We start from the raw sequence: 17,504 nt of genomic DNA on the forward strand, positions 1-17,504 counted from the left end.
GTAAGTTCCAGAAAGAAAAATAATCGTCATCGAGAAGTAAAATATAATATTCATGATAAAAATATTAGGTCAATAGGTACTAATCCTTAATATAAAAAACGTGTATAATGGATACACAGCTGAACTTAAAATTGTTAAGGAGGGATAAATAAGTGTGGCCTGTTAAATGAAAACTGCAGAATGCTTTAATGGACAGATCACCAAAAGCTCCACCTCAAGATTATTGTTATAGTCAAATACAAAATTAAAAGTTGGCACTTGGTCCACAAGGTCGGGTACATTAATTAACCCTTACCCCTCTATTACTTGACTTTAATGAAAGAATAGTACATAAATAATCTGTGTAAAACTGAATCATTTCCTACAAATAATAAACTGTACATTTTGCACAAAGAAGAGCAAATAAATATTTTCTTTGCCACGGAGAATTAATTAGTAAAAAAGGTTGAGATAATATTGGAACAAATGAAGATTATATCAAATTTCTATTATAATCATCATCAGTTTTAAAAAGCAAAGGCGAAGCTTTTCTATAATTAGGGTCAGTCCGTCCGTAACGGATAGCTTTTTTCGTTAATTTAGGCATGTTAGAATTGTCCTATCGGTTTCAAACTTTGCATGATGGTTTTTTGTAGTAGTTAGGTACGTTTTATTTAGCCTAGCAACTCTATAATCGTTACCAGAAAGTCCGTACGCCCATTTTAAACATGTTGATTTTTTACTTTTTTTAATACAATTTTTTTATGTAATAAAATCATCCGATTGATCTGATTTTTGGATTACTGATTCCTATTACAATAACGTACAATATTATAAGCGAAGCATCTCTATAATCAAGTATTAAAAATGTCAGTATGTCCTTAAACAGAATTATGTATTTCAGAAGTTTTGCAACAAATTTATATACGTATAATTTGTCAAACCTTATATTTCCATATTTTGTATATTCAGTTCTGCCACTCAACAAAAGTTAATGTTCGTCTGTCATATCGTTTCAGAGCTTTGCTGTTGTTATCCATGTTTTATTTTACTTTAATCAAAACAAAAAGGCAACATTGAAGTACCAATTTTACTTTTGTGAATCTTATTGATTCAATTAGAGACTTTCCTTATTTTCACTTGTTGAGAAAACATGTTTTGTTTGTGCAAGGTTTTATTACACTTTCAATTCATTCTTTAAAAGGGAAGCTTTTCTACAATTAGGGTTGGTCCGTTTGTATCTCCGTCCGACTGGGATATTTTTTCTTTTATTTTAACAGGTTATAATTGTCCTATTCATTTCAAACTTTGAACAATGATTCCTATTACAACTAGATATAATTTAGGAAGTGTAGTAACTCTATTACGCTACCATAATGTCTGCAATTCTATTTAAAACTTGCTGATTATCCTATTCATCTGATTTGGAATACTGATTCCTATTACAACAAGTTACACTAATATAAGGGAAGCATCTCTATAACCAAGTTCTAAAAATGGAAGTACGCTTTAACCAGTGTCATGTATTTCCGACACTCCGAAGTGTTAAAGTTCGTTTGTCCATCCGTTTCAGAGCTTTGCTTTTATGGATGTTGTCATCCTTGTTTCTATTTTCTTTTGGTTTTTATCAATGTACTTTAAGAGTATTGTTATTAACACTTGAATTGTTCTTTCAAATTTAATGAAACATTGGAAAATTTTAAATTAAATATATCTACGTCATTAAATTAAAATAAATCTTAAATAAATTATTAAATTTCACCTTTAAAAATGTATTGTTGATTCATTGAAACTTTTGAAATTAAATTATAGTCTTAATTTTCCTAAATGTAATTTACTATTTTTTTACTATTTGTTTCGAAGATGATTAAATTCCCTCCACAGATTATGACGTCATACGATTGAATAGCAAATGAGAGGCCAGTAGACACTGTAATTTAAAAATGATAAAATTTATGCTAGCCTCTCATTGGTTATTCAATCGTATGACGTCATAATCTGTGGAGTGACTTTAATCATCTTCATTTGTTTCCATTTAAAATTAAATTTTATGTTTAAGGTATGTTGGTATGAAAATGGATTCCCCAAAGGGTCTATGTGGGTGTTCTCAGAGGGTAAGATACTATGCAGTTTTTTTATAAATGTATGTTTCCACCTGGGATGAAGGAGACTGTGCTGTTTTTTACAGTAGCCCCAAAGTTTTCGAATAACATTTTCTCAGGGATAAGGGATAGGAAACCTGGCCATTATTTAGGTCCCGGCCTAGTTTCTAAAGGGATATTGCAACTTTTACCATTACCTAATTAAATGTCGTCACTGGAGGCAGCTCCTACTAGGCTATCTATACCAATAAGGATCGGCTTGTTTTGCATCAACCAATAGACAACTGGAGGCAGCCGATATAAAAACCGCGGCATGTGAACTTGAAGAAAATATTTGAAATGGTCTGCTACTAAATGAAAATAAGAAATAAGAAAAAAAGGTGTTTAATCATATCAGCTTAATTTTCAAATCTACCCAGAGTTTTGCATTAAAAAAATACCATTTATAAAAAAAAATATAGGGATTATTTTTTGGAAAGTGGGTAGCAATGAATTTTCATTGGGTAGTTTATAAATGAAATGTTGTATTTAAATGAAGGCGTCTTAACTTTTTTGCTTTTTATTTAAGATAGCTAGCCGGTTCTTTTCGTAAGTAGTAGATGTAAAATTGTCCTTAGAATTTAGATATGCAATCGGTTTTTATGTAAACCTCTTATTTTTGAAGTAATTTAAGTTTTTCAAAAAAATAGTTAAGTTGGTTTTAAGGTACTAAAACGCAACAAAATATAAGAAGAAAATTGCCAGTATGAACAAAAATAGTAAGATCTTTAATTTGACACCTTACTTTTACAATTCTGTTGAGTAATTATTGAAAAAATCTATTTTTTTAACCTCGGTTTAATAAAAACTTTAAACCTAACTATTTTCTCAAACAGACAAAAACAATATGGGTTCATATATACCTTTAGAATCAGAAAAATATTGCGAATCCATTCTAAGCAAAATTGAAAAAAAGTAAAAACTTAAAAAAATAAAAATGGCCTAAAATATTATATTTTTACAGGCAACACTTAATTTTAACTATTAAACTAGCCAATCAAAAATCTCAAAAATTGACAAATCAGGAAGCTTCACCTCAAAACTTAACCAATAGAATTGACAAAAAAAAGGATAATGTTCATACAATATATACAATAGATACTACAATAAAAATAGTGATACTTACATAACATGTAAAGAATGAAAAAGTATGAACAAATATGCTTCAGTCTGTTTATAAACTTCAAAACAATGCCGTTAAAAATGCATTATTGTTTCTTGTGTTTAAAAAATATTTGTTACAGTGTATGTACATTTGTTTAGGTTTTGTTCAGGTTTTGTTCAAGTCAACCCTTTAAAGCCGAAAATTATGATTCTTAAAATAAACTTATATTTTTTATTATAGTTTTATAAAACTTTTTCAATTTTGCTTAGAATGGATTTGTAATATTTTTCTGATTCTAAAGGTATATATGAACCCATATTTTTTATGTCTGTTTGAGAAAATATTTAGGTTTAAAGTTTTTATTAAACCGAAGTTAAAAAAATTGATTTTTTCAATAATTACTCAACAGAATTGTAAAAGTAAGGTGTCAAATTAAAGATCTTACTATTTTTGTTCATACTGGCAATTTTCTTCTTTTATTTTGTTGCGTTTTAGTACCTTAAAACTGACTTAATTATTTTTTTAAAAAACTTAAATTACTTCAAAAATAAGAGGTCTACAAAAAAACCGATTGCATATTTGAATTCTATGGACCATTTTACATCTATTACTTACTAAAAGAACCGGCTAGCTATCTTAAATAAAAAGCAAAAAAGGTTAAGACGCCTTCTTTTCAAAATTTTATACAGAATTGATAAAACACATTAACCTTACCTTTTGTACTTTACTAATCAGTACAAATCTATTAATTACATAATAGTATCCATAGAACTTGATAGAATTTTAGTCAATTTCTTATTTATTACTTGTTTTATTTTGAATTTTAATTAGCAATGATATTTTCAAATACAATTTTTACTCATTAATAAAAATGCAAATAATACAACCAAAAATCTGTTTGAGACAACCCAATGATAGCTTTCTGAAAAATTCAAATTACTAGAGAAAAAGAAAAAAAAATTTGGGAGACAAAAAACATCATAACTAATTTTAACAAAAGCCATTAATTTATTGGTTTATAAAAAGTTATATTTTTACTTTAGACTACCTACCTGAATTTTATTCTATACTTTATCCACACACACACACATTCAGCTATTTTATTAGCACCATCCCAAAACTGGTTTATTAGGCCTAGGCTTGAAATAGGCCTGAAATAATATTTCCCTACGTTTCCCATCCCTTATCCCTGCGTTTTCTTTTGAATTGAGAAACAACTTCGAGGACTTTCACTGGATTTTGATTTTGACCAGTGTCTAAATATTTTAACTATTAATTCTGATCTACATATGGGGTAAATTTGTGTATCCTCATTTGTCTTGTACATCAATTTATCGCTTATTGCCTTATCCCTTTAAATCGCAAAGTTTTACAACAAAGTACAGTTAACAGTTACATATTATCATTGTACTGTTGTACTTTATCATGTTTTACTTATTTTGTATATATGAGGTGGATATATCATCAATATCGGATTTTGTCTTATCCCTTTAAATCGCAGTTTTACAACAAAATACATTTAACAGTTACATATTGTCATTCTATTATTGTTCTTAATCATGTTTCACTTTTTAGTATATTGAAGGTAGATATATCATCAATATTGGCTATTGTCTTATCCCTTTAAATCCCAGTTTTACAACAAAGTACATATAACACTTACATATTGTCATTGTATTTTTGTCCTTTTCATGTTTCACTTATTTGGTATATATCGACAATAATAGCTATTGTCTTATCCCTTTAGATCTCTATGTTTTCCACAAATTGCATTTAACAGCTTCAAATTGTCATTCTAAATGTTGTACTTTATTTTGTTTCATTTAATGTCTATAAAGGAGGTGGATTTATTGTTGGAAATCTGTCAGATTCTGGACAGTTAACTGGAAACAAGATTACATTCCTCTATCCTGATCTTAAAACATGTATAACAGGTATTTTTATTTGATAATACTAGTAGATACGCCCACAAGAGGCCTCCAGGGGCATTTGAGGGTGTTGGGGGCCGGGGGGAGAGTCAATCACCCACTTTCAATTAAGATTTTTAAAAGCAAATAGAAAGGAAAAAATTGGCAAGGGGGGTATTTCTTTCTAGGGCGATTTTTTAGGAAGGGTGGAGGTACACTCTCCAAAAAATAGTTATAAACCTTCCCAGCCCCTATGAGCAGCTTCCATGTAAAGGAATAAGAGTCTGTTCAGCGGTTAGTTAGATCCTTCACTAAAGACAATAAAGCTTACTACTTTATATAATAGAATTATATTTAACCATTAAGAAACTATTTAAATATTGTAGAACTAAATCGTCTATATGTTCACCTTTTATTTTCCTAAAACTAAAACTATTAAATAGCAATAAACTATTCTGCTTGTAGGAATGTTTAGCAGAGGTCGCTTGGTAAGTGCTAAAGCTTCTGTAGTAACTGATGTTCTGTTAAAGTAAGAATTATTTTTTTAAGTTTACAGGGATTTCAGGGAAATATTTAGAAGCAAGTTAATGATAGTAACGAAAGAAAACGAAGTAGTGGGTTTCGTCTTATTTTCACAGTAGCTTTTCTCATATTTCTAGCCCCTGCGGGACCAACTTCCTAACCCTGCAGAGCAATCATTAACAATTATCTTACCTGATCTAATATGACCAAGCCACGGTTAAAATATGACGAAACCCGCTTCTACGTTTTCATTCCACGATCCACATTTTAACTAAAGATTAATCTTGCTTTAACAATCTTTATTTTTAAAATAGTTTAAAATAGTGAGCAATGTGAGTTTAACTTGTGAAATCAATAAATAATTTGACAAAGCCCAAATTTTGTCAAAATTGTGTCAAAAATGATCTATGTGACGTAATAAAAAAAACAAAGATTAATTATGAGCGTCTTCTTATATTGCTAGAAATCGAGTGTATGAGTTGACAGTTGAAATAATTCCTGGTAGGAGCTTTTCTTTTGAACCTGGAACTTGTGATAAAATATGGTAACTTCACTTCTTACAAATTCCTGTAAAATATCAAATTTTTCAAAAATGTTGCTGAATAAAAAATAAGCCAAAAAGGTTGAGTAATTTCTTATTAGCAGTAAAAAATTGCCTGAACTTACAAATGTTTGATAAATAAGTTTTATTAGATGAGATAATAGATAAGTCTAAATAATTCATATTTTGGTTCAGCTTGGTATTAGTTCTAAGTAATGTTTTGTATATTGTTTATTTTTATGGAATGTGAGAAAGGTAATTTAATACCCCTTCCTTAACATACTCAAAATTTAATAAAAGTTATATTAAATTTACTTACCTATATGGATAGAACAAATTAACTTAGTTTTGTTTCAGGAGTGGGTAATGGAAGAATAAAAGAATGTTTATTATTAGACAAAATGGGTATAGCTTTTAACTTTGTCATTTTTAGAGCAGTAAAGGTGTTTTTTCTTCTGTTATATGATTACAAAAAACCTATTTTTTTTGTTCTAGTGATAACCCATTATTACCAGACCCATATGAACAGAAGTATGTAATAGTCAAACTTTCAAAGGTATTAATTAATAATATTTAAACTAAAAACACAATTCGAAGATTTATAGCAAAAATTGGAAGATTTTTTGTGGTATACTTAAAATAACAAACACTCCAGCCTTTTACTTAAAAGCAATGTCATCTTCAACGTTTGGAACTCCTCCGTTCGTACACTCCGACGGTTGGGACTCCCCCGTTTGTCCACTCCGATGTTTTGGCCTACTACGTATATCAAGAAAAAATATCAATTAATTAAGAATTTATACTCTTTCTTTTGAATTCCTTATAAAATTAATTTTTTTTATTTACAGAAAAACTATGGTGAAGGTTTATTCACTGTGGAAGCTGTTCCTTCCAATACAATTTTGGCTTTCTATAATGGAACCAAACAATCAGCTGGTGATTTGGTCAGGTAAAAAATACAAGAATGAGTGTCATTTCTTTAATATGGTTATGGTTATCATATCAGTTACAATCTGATTGTTGTTGTAAAAGGTTGTTTTTACTTGTAAAATAAATTTTAAAAAAAGAGAAAATATGCAATAAATTATAATAGAAAAATCACAAATCCTTTATAAGAAACTAGCGGCTTCGCCCCTAGCCTCTAGGGGCTTTGCCCCAAGAGGTTTAATCAAACTAATTTTTCGTGTTTTAGATTTTTTTTGGGGGGCGGGGGGGTATTTTTTTATTTTTTAGGGGTGTTAGGGGTGTCCCACCCTCCAAGAAAATAATTATAAACCTTCCCGGGACCTATGAGATGCTACCCTGTAAAGGAGAACCCGATCGGTTCAGCGGTTAGCGAGATCCTTTGCTACTTTGTATTATAGATAAGTCTTTTAAAGCATGACCAACAGACTGACGGACCAAATAAATTATATACTGGATCCTTATTGAAACGGAATCATCACCAAAAGTTCCAACAGTCTATCTTAAAATTCAGGCGAGAAATTTACATCTCTTTCACTGGCAGACAGACAGAAAAAGTAAATTATAGAGTTTTTAATAAAGGTACTTCGTTTTGAGCTTACTTTAGACAAGTGAGTCTGTAAAATAGTAAACTTTGCATGGTGATTCCTGTATTAGTTAGGTACGCATTAGAAAGCATAGCAACTCTATAATCAATATCAAAATGTCCGTACGTTCATTTTAAACATGTTGATTTTTAACTTTTTTAACAACTAATTTTTATGTGATCTAATCATCCGATTGGTCTTATTTTTGGTGCACTGATTTCAAGGACAACAAAGTACAATATTATTAGCGAATCATTTCTATAATCAAGTTCTAAAAATGTAAGTATGTCCATAAACATTATCCTGTATTTTTAACAAATTTACTTACTATTTCCTTTCTACTCTTGTACATTCATATTCTGATAATTTAGTTCCGAACCTGTTAATATTCATTTGACCTACTGTTTCAGAGCTTCGCTTTTATGGATGTTGTCATCCTTGTTTTTATTTAGAGATGATGATTGGGAGAATGATGCTTACAAGATTCTTAATTCTGCTGGTTGCAGTGACAAGGATGAAACAGGTATACACAACACATAAATTCTGCACTAGTAATCCACAGCAATAATTAACAGGGGAGGGCAATTGGACTGTTTATTACACTATGATAAACAAAGGATTTTTGTATTGTATTAAAATTAGTTAAATTAAGGAAAGAAAGTTTATTGCTGTTTTTTTTCTTTTTCAAGGAAATACCTTGTAGGACTTGATTATAAAGATACTTATGTTGTCCTAGGAATCATTATTTCAAATAGCATATGCTTATCATTCACTAAATCATACCTAACTGTTAGAGAAATCATTATACCAAGTTTGATATCTATAAGACTGTTCTTACACGCTCTAATGCATATTAAGAATTATCCATTACGGACGGACGGAAGGTCGTATGGACAGACCCTAACCATAGAATATATTCGCTAAAAAAAGCGCAATTTTTAAATTTTGTCGACCTAATAATACACCGTGTTTATCTGAGATGGGTTCTTAAAAGATGCCGCGTTTTTTCGACAATTTTTTCGACATTGATTGATTGAACGAAGACGATGGGATTTCAACACAGAGTATACAACATAAGAATTCAAAATAATACAACTTAAATCCATTTTCGCTGCATATTTATTAATGCATCTTTTTAGAGCTGTGTTAGACATTATACAAATGGCTAAAATAATAATTTAAAATTTTGAATTCTCAAGTTGAATACTCTGTTAAAATCGTACGGGGCATTGATCTTCGAGATGGAATAAGGTTTTTAACAGAGTATACAAATTTAGAATTCAAAATTATTATTTTCGCCATTTGTATAATGTCTAATACAGATCTTAAAGGATGCATTAATAAATATGCAGCGAAAATAGATTTAAGTTGTATTAGACATTATACAAATGGCTAAAATAATAATTTTAAAATTTTTGATTCTTATGTTGTATACTCTGTGTATCGTCTTCGTTCAATCAAGCAATGTCTAAAAATTGTCGAAAAAACGCGGCATCTTTTAAGAACCCATCTCTGGTCTTTTTAACCGCTGAAACGAATAAGCTTTGTTCTTTCCATTTCATTATGGTTTTTTTATTTCAATCCAGAATCAATTACAAAGACATTTCATCTTTTTCCTCATTTCACATCAAATTTTCCAATCTATTAGCAAGATTTCGGATCAACTGCAGTTCACGGTAAAATATTCCTTGTAACGAATATTTCAAAAAATCTAATAATTTTAAAGGCTGCTAGATGCCAGACGGCTGTACGTACAGATCATACCATTTTAAGCGGCATAAGAAGGCCTACAAATAATCTGGAATAGCCAAGATCCAATGATGCACAGGGAAAGCTTCACTGAAACAGAAAATCGCGTAAAATAGGTCTTTTTCGCGCATTTCTCTGCACTGCAAGATAATTATGCATTATTGATTTATGGCTATTCCAGATTTTTTGTAGGCCTTCTTATGCCGCTTAAAACAGTGTGTGGGCATAATCTGTACATTTAGCCGTTTGGCAGATAGCAGCCTTTAAAATTTTTATATTTTTTGAAATATTCGTTACCAGGAATATTTTACCATGAACTGCAGTTGATCCAAGATTTTTTAGAAATCTAAATTACACCCATTAGATTGGCAAATTGAAGATTTTGTTGTAAATGCACTTTAGGCAGAAATATGTTTTATTGTAATTTCCATTTATTTGATTTATATATCTAAACAAGGAGGAAAATATCCATAGAAATATGTTACCAATTAGGATGATATTATCTAGTAAGCTAACAATATTCTTTTTGGTGATACATAACAGGAAAATTTGTTCAGAAGCCTGGGTGCTAGATATACCACTTAAATACAGAACTTATTTGTTTAAATAGAAGCTTGGGTGCTAGATATACCACTTGAATACAGAACTTGTTTGTTTAGAAGCTTGGGTGCTAGATATAACACTTAAATACAGAACTTATTTGTTTAGAAGCTTAGGTGCTAGATATACCACTTGAATACAGAACTTGTTTGTTTAGAAGCTTGGGTGCTAGATATACCACTTGAATACAGAACTTATTTGTTTAGAAGCTTAGGTGCTAGATATACCACTTGAATACAGAACTTGTTTGTTTAGAAGCTTGGGTGCTAGATATACCACTTGAATACAGAACTTGTTTGTTTAGAAGCTTGGGTGCTAGATATACCACTTGAATACAGAACTTGTTTGTTTAGAATCTTGGGTGCTAGATATACCACTTGAATACAGAACTTGTTTGTTTAGAAGCTTGGGTGCTAGATATACCACTTGAATACAGAACTTATTTATTTAGAAGCTTGGATGCTAGATACACCACTTGAATACAGAACTTATTTGTTTAGAAGCTTGGGTGCTAGATATACCACTTAAATACAGAACTTATTTGTTTAGAAGCTTGGGTGCTAGATATACCACTTGAATACAGAACTTGTTTGTTTAGAAGCTTGGGTGCTAGATATACCACTTGAATACAGAACTTGTTTGTTTAGAATCTTGGGTGCTAGATATACCACTTGAATACAGAACTTGTTTGTTTAGAAGCTTGGGTGCTAGATATACCACTTGAATACAGAACTTATTTATTTAGAAGCTTGGATGCTAGATACACCACTTGAATACAGAACTTATTTGTTTAGAAGCTTGGGTGCTAGATATACCACTTAAATACAGAACTTATTTGTTTAGAAGCTTGGGTGCTAGATATACCACTTGAATACAGAACTTGTTTGTTTAGAAGCTTGGGTGCTAGATTTACCACTTGAATACAGAACTTGTTTGTTTAGAAGCCTGGGTGCTAGATATACCCCTTGAATACAGAACTTTGGACAAATACTGTGCTTCTTTAGCTCATAAGGTATGTAAATTTACTATTGTGCCTTAGATACAGGGTTGAAATGATTTGGTAAATAAATAATTGGGTGTATGTGGCCTTTAATGGACAAAGATCAAAATGTCCCAACAATCATCCATGTGACGTCATAAAAATGAAGGAGATGAGAGGAGAAGTAGGAAAGAAAACCCCTAAAAATAGATGGATAATCCCTCACATGGATATTTTGGTCTTTGTCCTTTTCATCTTGACTTCCGCCTTGGATGTATTAGGGGAAGTTTATATCAGATAGATGAATAAAGATCCCTAGAATCCTGTGTAAAGGATCTTTATGGATTGAGGGGGTGAAATAAACCACCGTTAATTTTGCCAGGTCTTTTTTACACATTCAACAAAATATAAATTTTAAAACATAAATAACACATATATAGAATGTTCCTTGACTTTTTCACATGTAAATATTTTAAATTAAGACCACTGCATATCTGCCTTATAAATAAATTTGTTTGTCGATCCCTGATTTTTATACTTGCGCGGCTTCTGAGCCTTGAAGAATACATTTAGAATAGAATTATTATAAAAGAAAAAAATACAATCATTACACTCATAACAATTTATCTTTTTTACAATGGAATATTAAATCCAGAGGTAGGAGGGGTATAGGGATGGATGTAAATTATATGTGGATACTATGACAGATTAAAAGTTAGCGTCAATTTAGTTTGCTAAAATGGAACTCATGTATTGGTCAGTTCGTTCATCCAGTAGGAGGAGAGGGGATGGGTGAAGTAGGTGAAAGGGGGATATCGTTATTTTAGAACGCTACAGGCATCATTCTATTAGAAAACATGGGAATCTAGTATAAGATCCAATTAATATATACAACTACAACTCATTTGGTCCATCAGTATCTATGTAATATATAACGTTATGCGGTATCTCTTCTAAACTGTTTAATATCTTGTGGATTAGAACCGGTTCTTAGCTATACTGAAAATTATGTATAGTATCGTTCTATATCCAGTTTCTACAAATGTAAACTGGTTTTAATTCTAAAATTTATATTTTAATATCCGCGGAAAGCTGTTTATAATACGATGCAATAAATAACTTTGATATTTAAGTTGTCTAATGTTTAGTATGAATTGTGCTGATCAATGTTTTTCTACTCAATAAATCATTTCATTTATTAGAATATAAATATTTCTGCTCTTAAAGTCATTAGATTTTTATAAGAAATATTTGATTTAAATATTTGACATTAAAGCTTGACTGGTTAATTTGGTGTAAAGACAATATAACCCCTTATCATTACTTACTCCACAACTTATTTTGTCCCTCAGCCTGTCTATAACCCTTACCTTTTCCTACACAACCTGCTCTTCTCCAAACTTTTTATTTAAAAGATACGCAACTTTTTGGATGTTGTGATACTTGTTATTATTTTGTCTGATATAAATAATTCTAGTTGTAAACCATGCACACACACAACAATGTCCATTAGGAGCGAAATCATAATTTTAATAGGTTCACTTTTCATGAACGCCTAGGGTGGTTTTAGGCTATTTTCCTGACCTTAAAATCAAAGCAGTCACTGTTGATATATTTTTGATATTCCTTGTTCTCATATACAGGAAGAGATAGGACTTTAGTCTGTAAATTACCCAGGTACCCAAAGTTTTATAACCACAATATCTTCTTTGTCATTGGCTTAAAAACTTTGGTTTTACTGAATTGTAATTGTTTGGTTTAAAAGTAACAATGTCCAAACTTTTCAACTAATAATAGGATTACTGGTCAGAGAGAGAAGGGACAATGGGCTGTGTATTACACTAGTCCCCAAAGTTTAATAATATTGTTTTCTTATTTGTTGGCTTAACATCTTTATGAACTTTTGAGTTGGTTAGATCATTAAGTTGAATTTTGAAACGAAACCATTAATTTCAATCTACGGGAGGGGTAATTTTGTATTTCATCACTGGGGATGTACATGAATTTATCGGTCATTGTCTTATCCCTTTAGATTCCTGATAACAGGTACAATAACAGATCTATAGTATTGATGTATATACAGACAACTACCTCCTTTCCTTTTCAAAGACCTCTTTCGTCTACTTCTAAATTATTTTCTGCTACTTGACTGTGTTAATATAACCGACACCATTGGTTGATTTTCAATGACCCAATAGAAAGGTTGCACAAGGTGGATGCGATGGGGGGAAACAGTTATTTAACCCTTTCTCCCTCTAGTGTTTTACTCTAATGGCACAAGTATAAAGTAGCTACGCTACTCACAACTTAAATCTGTGTTGAAAACCTAAAACAAATTGCAGAAAAGAAAAAGAATATGTATTATTGTACAATTCAATTTAAATTTTAAGTTGGATATCTCAGGAGAACAAAATGTAAAAACTAGAAAACAAAATAAAAGTAGCATATTTTTTTCATACGTTTTTTCCGAATTAATAATTTTGAGGAATTTTTTATGTAAGCATTTCTATAATTAGGGTCTGTCTGTACGTTCGTAACAATAAGCTCTTTTCGTTAATTAAACAGGTTAGAATTGTCCTATCGATTTCAAACTTTGCATGCTGGTTACTATAGCTGTAAGGTACGATATAGAAAGCGAAGCAGCTCTATAATCGTTACCAGAAAGTCCGTACGTTCAATTCAAACATTCTGATTTTTAATTTTTTTAACTTCAAATTTTTGTATGTTGAAATTATACTGATTCCTATTACAACAAGGAACAATGTGATAAGTGAAGCATCTTCAAAATCAAGTCCTAAAAATGCAAGTATGTCCTTAATCATTATCTTAAATTTAAGCAGTTTTGCAACAAATTTGTTTATGATTTTGTTTATACTTATGCATTAATAATCTGCTTATTCAGTTCTGACACTTTACAAGTGTTAATGTTCGTTTGTCCTTCAATTTCAGAGCTTCGCTTTTGTAGATGTCGCCATCCTTGTTTTAATTGTGAAGGTTACATTTTTACATTTTTTTTAATCAATGTCATATTTTATCCCAAGTGTTTATAACAGGTTTTCATGTTCTCTGATAAAGTTAACCAGGCAGCGGGCTTAAATAACGATGCACCCCTTCCACTCCCTTTACCCAATCCCACCCATCCACTGGAAAAAAATGAACTGACCAAAAAATGACAAGAGAAATAGCAACCTAAATTGACGACATTTTCCCCCTGTCAAATTCTCCACGTCTATTCTACACCCATTATCAAATATGACTGGCAGACATGCCCTAACAATAATGTATCTTTGCTGCTATAAATAAAACATATAAAGTATTTATCAATGTCTGACCTATAGAAAAGTTGGAGAGAAGGTATGAATTTGTAAAGAATTTGATATGAAGAAAGTTTTCATATTTATAATAATACATTCATTCTGAGCAATTTTCTTATCCTTATATAAAAGTGAAAGTATCTGTACCGAAATATCTCGCTTACTCCTTCTTAGCCGATAAAGTTTTTTCATGTGTCCTGGGAAGGTTTATAACTATTTTGGGCCAGGGTACCATTAACCCCTCCCCAAAAACCAAAATAAAAATGGGGGTTGGGTCGAATTCAACCCTCCACCACATGGAGTGCCCCTAGAGGCCTTGAGGGGGCGCAGCCGGTAGTTTTAGCTAAAGAAGAACTCGCTTTGTACTTACGTCCGCGGAAATTAAATTTAAGCAGCTGCTATATGGGATAGATAGTGCTAAAATCACATCTCGCCTATAGTCTGCTGCTGTTTGATACAGCCTTGTAAATTTTCTTATGAAAATAATTATGTTTTTTTAGGCCAACCACAGTTTTGTACCAAATGCAAAGTATACACCATTTCAACATCCTAGGTATTATTAATTTAAATTCGAAAAATCAAAGCAAATAACGAAGATGATTAAAGTATACACAGTATAATTGACCAATGGTAAAATTTATGGTAGCCTCTCATTTGTTATTTTATCGTATGACGTCATAATCTGTGGAGGAGCTTTAATCATCTTCACCAATGATATTTTAGGCCACAACAGTTTTAAGGTAAAAAAAAAATGACAAGACCTATTACAAAATTGACTAATATTCTTTATATTTTTTTCATATATCATTTCTGTACATATTTTTTACTAACACTTAAAAAAAAAGTATATTATAGAAAACTGCCCACCACACTTAAATCTAGAAAAAAAAGCTTAAGCCTTAAAAGTCAAACCCCTTTTCGCACCTTAATCTTATTATCTCAGCTCCTATCAGAGATGGAGGGCTAACAAATTTGTGCATGTTCCCTGTTTTATAAAAATTTCCGACTATGAGTGAGCTTCCTTTACCCTTTTATTTGACAACCTTAAGATCAATTTTTAAATAAAAATAATTAACGGCTCTAATTTTTTTATATTTTGAAACATAAAACAGCCTAAAACAATTTATGGATCTATGTGAAGTTTACCTAAAATGAATAAAAAATGAATCAGTTTCATCGTTAGTAAGATCTTAGAAGACAAACTATGTAATTAGATAATAATTTATTTAAGATTTGGGAAAGTGCCGAGCCTAATAACTCTGAGAGATTTGCGCGCTGGAGAAGAAATATTTGTCAATTATGAATACTCATTTGATGAAGCTCCACCTTGGTAACAACATAACTATTCTTATATAAAAGTAACAGGATGCCTTTCTGTCTGTATTTATGCAGCTTAAGACCTCGCTAACTGTTGGATTGATATTGTTCCCCTTTACAGTAAAGTATTATTTAAGTGAGGGTTTATGAATATAATTTGGGAGGGTACACTCATCCTCCTAAGAGAACCATTATACTGATATGGTTCTCCTTTACATTGCCAGTGAAGGTTTATAATATCTTGGGGGAGGGTACCTCTACCTTCTAAAGATAAATCGTTTCCTGGAAATATAAATTTTTTATTGCTTTTTCTGAAACTAAAATTAAAAGTGCATGGTAGACTCCCCTCCTCAAATTCCTATATGACATTTTTAGATTAAAGATTTGCTCTCTTTATTTTTAGTAATGAAGCTAATATATAATTCACTTCGTCCGCCAGATATTTCGTAACGAAGAATTCTGTAGAAATACCAACAGATTTATAGTATAGATGTATATACAGACAACAACCTCCCTATCTTTTTCAAAGACCTCTTTCGTCTGCTTCTAAATTATTTGATTTTCAATGATCCAATAGAATGGTTGCACAAGGTGGTTGCGATGATGAGAAACAGTTATTTAACCCTTTCTCCCTCTAGTGTTTTACTCTAATGAAATACCCTATAACCATTAAGCATGTAATTTTTTTAGTTCATTGATTTCTTCTCTATGATTTACTTTTTCCTTAATAACGTCAATGATTTATTAGTGCTTTACTGCTGTTAGATGTTGTTATCCTAGCTAAGGACTACCTGTTAACAATTATAGAGTTGCTACGCTTTCTAAATCTTACCTAACTTTAAAGAAATCATCATCCAGTGCTTGAAATCAATAGGACTATTCTAACATACCAATATAAATGAAAAGAGCAAACCGTAATGTACGGACATAAGTACAGCCGTATAGACCCTAATCTTAGAAAATCTTCGCTATTAAAAAATTGTATTTAGGTACACTGAAGCCTATTCACTGAAAGTATTGAATTCCTACAAAGAATCACAAAAAGGATATGGTCTTAACTACAGATAAAACTAAATTCAACATGATAAAGGATGACAACATCCATAAAAGCGAAGCTCTGAAACCGTATGGAAGACGAACACTTGATTATAGAGATGCTTCGCTTATAATATTGTACCTTATTGTAATAGGAATCAGTAGTTGAAAAATCAGATTAATAAAATATATAACATAAAAAGTTGTTGTTAAACTGTTTAAAATGGACGTACGAACATTCAGGAATCATCATGTAAAGTTTAATATCGATAGGACATTTCTAACATGCCTAAATTAACGATAAAAGCTATCCGTTACGTACGGACGGACGTACGGACTGACACTAATTATAAAAAAGCTTCGCTCTTAAAAAATCTATTTCTGGAATCATTTGATAACAGTGAAGTAATTAAACATTGAATTATAAATTAAAATATTTTTGTTCTACTTTGAAATAAATATATCTAGTAACAACCTAAATAGTTTTTTGTTTGTTTAATCTATGGCAATTTTATTATTTAAAGCGAAGCATTCTCTATAATCAATATTTAAACTGTAAGTTTGTCTGTGTAATGCCCGTTTATAAATATCTCGCTAAAGATAGAGCCAATAACTTCTCTCTTTCAAGAAAGCTTCACATTAGTCTCCAAACTATAGCATTATTTTATATCTACTAAAAAATCTTCGGTGGCTTTAGGCTTTTTTCTCCCTTGGTACATCCTCATCCAATAGATTTTCCAGGATGGCTTATTTTTGCAATATATT

The 17,504-nt window shown here is 30.9% G+C and overlaps 1 protein-coding gene across 1 annotated transcript in view; it reads left to right on the top strand.

Annotated features, from left to right (window-relative positions):
* LOC145327595 (histone-lysine N-methyltransferase SETD7-like) overlaps positions 1–17,092 on the top strand; it is a 28,322-nt gene extending 11,230 nt beyond the window's left edge. The window contains exons 12-22 of the mRNA XM_080171133.1: positions 2,039–2,093; positions 5,064–5,159; positions 5,598–5,661; positions 6,118–6,198; positions 6,691–6,751; positions 7,044–7,144; positions 8,198–8,268; positions 11,036–11,106; positions 14,888–14,940; positions 15,619–15,717; positions 16,694–17,092. Of these exons, the coding sequence (XP_080027259.1) occupies positions 2,039–2,093; positions 5,064–5,159; positions 5,598–5,661; positions 6,118–6,198; positions 6,691–6,751; positions 7,044–7,144; positions 8,198–8,268; positions 11,036–11,106; positions 14,888–14,940; positions 15,619–15,717; positions 16,694–16,772 (831 nt within the window). The 3' untranslated portion in view covers positions 16,773–17,092. The remainder of the gene's footprint in view (positions 1–2,038; positions 2,094–5,063; positions 5,160–5,597; positions 5,662–6,117; positions 6,199–6,690; positions 6,752–7,043; positions 7,145–8,197; positions 8,269–11,035; positions 11,107–14,887; positions 14,941–15,618; positions 15,718–16,693) is intronic.
* Positions 17,093–17,504: the final 412 nt, after the last annotated feature.

Source organism: Acartia tonsa, chromosome 9 (genome assembly GCF_053477335.1).
Source record: "Acartia tonsa isolate MP-2025a chromosome 9, ASM5347733v1, whole genome shotgun sequence".
NCBI classification, from domain to species: Eukaryota; Metazoa; Arthropoda; class Copepoda; order Calanoida; family Acartiidae; genus Acartia; species Acartia tonsa.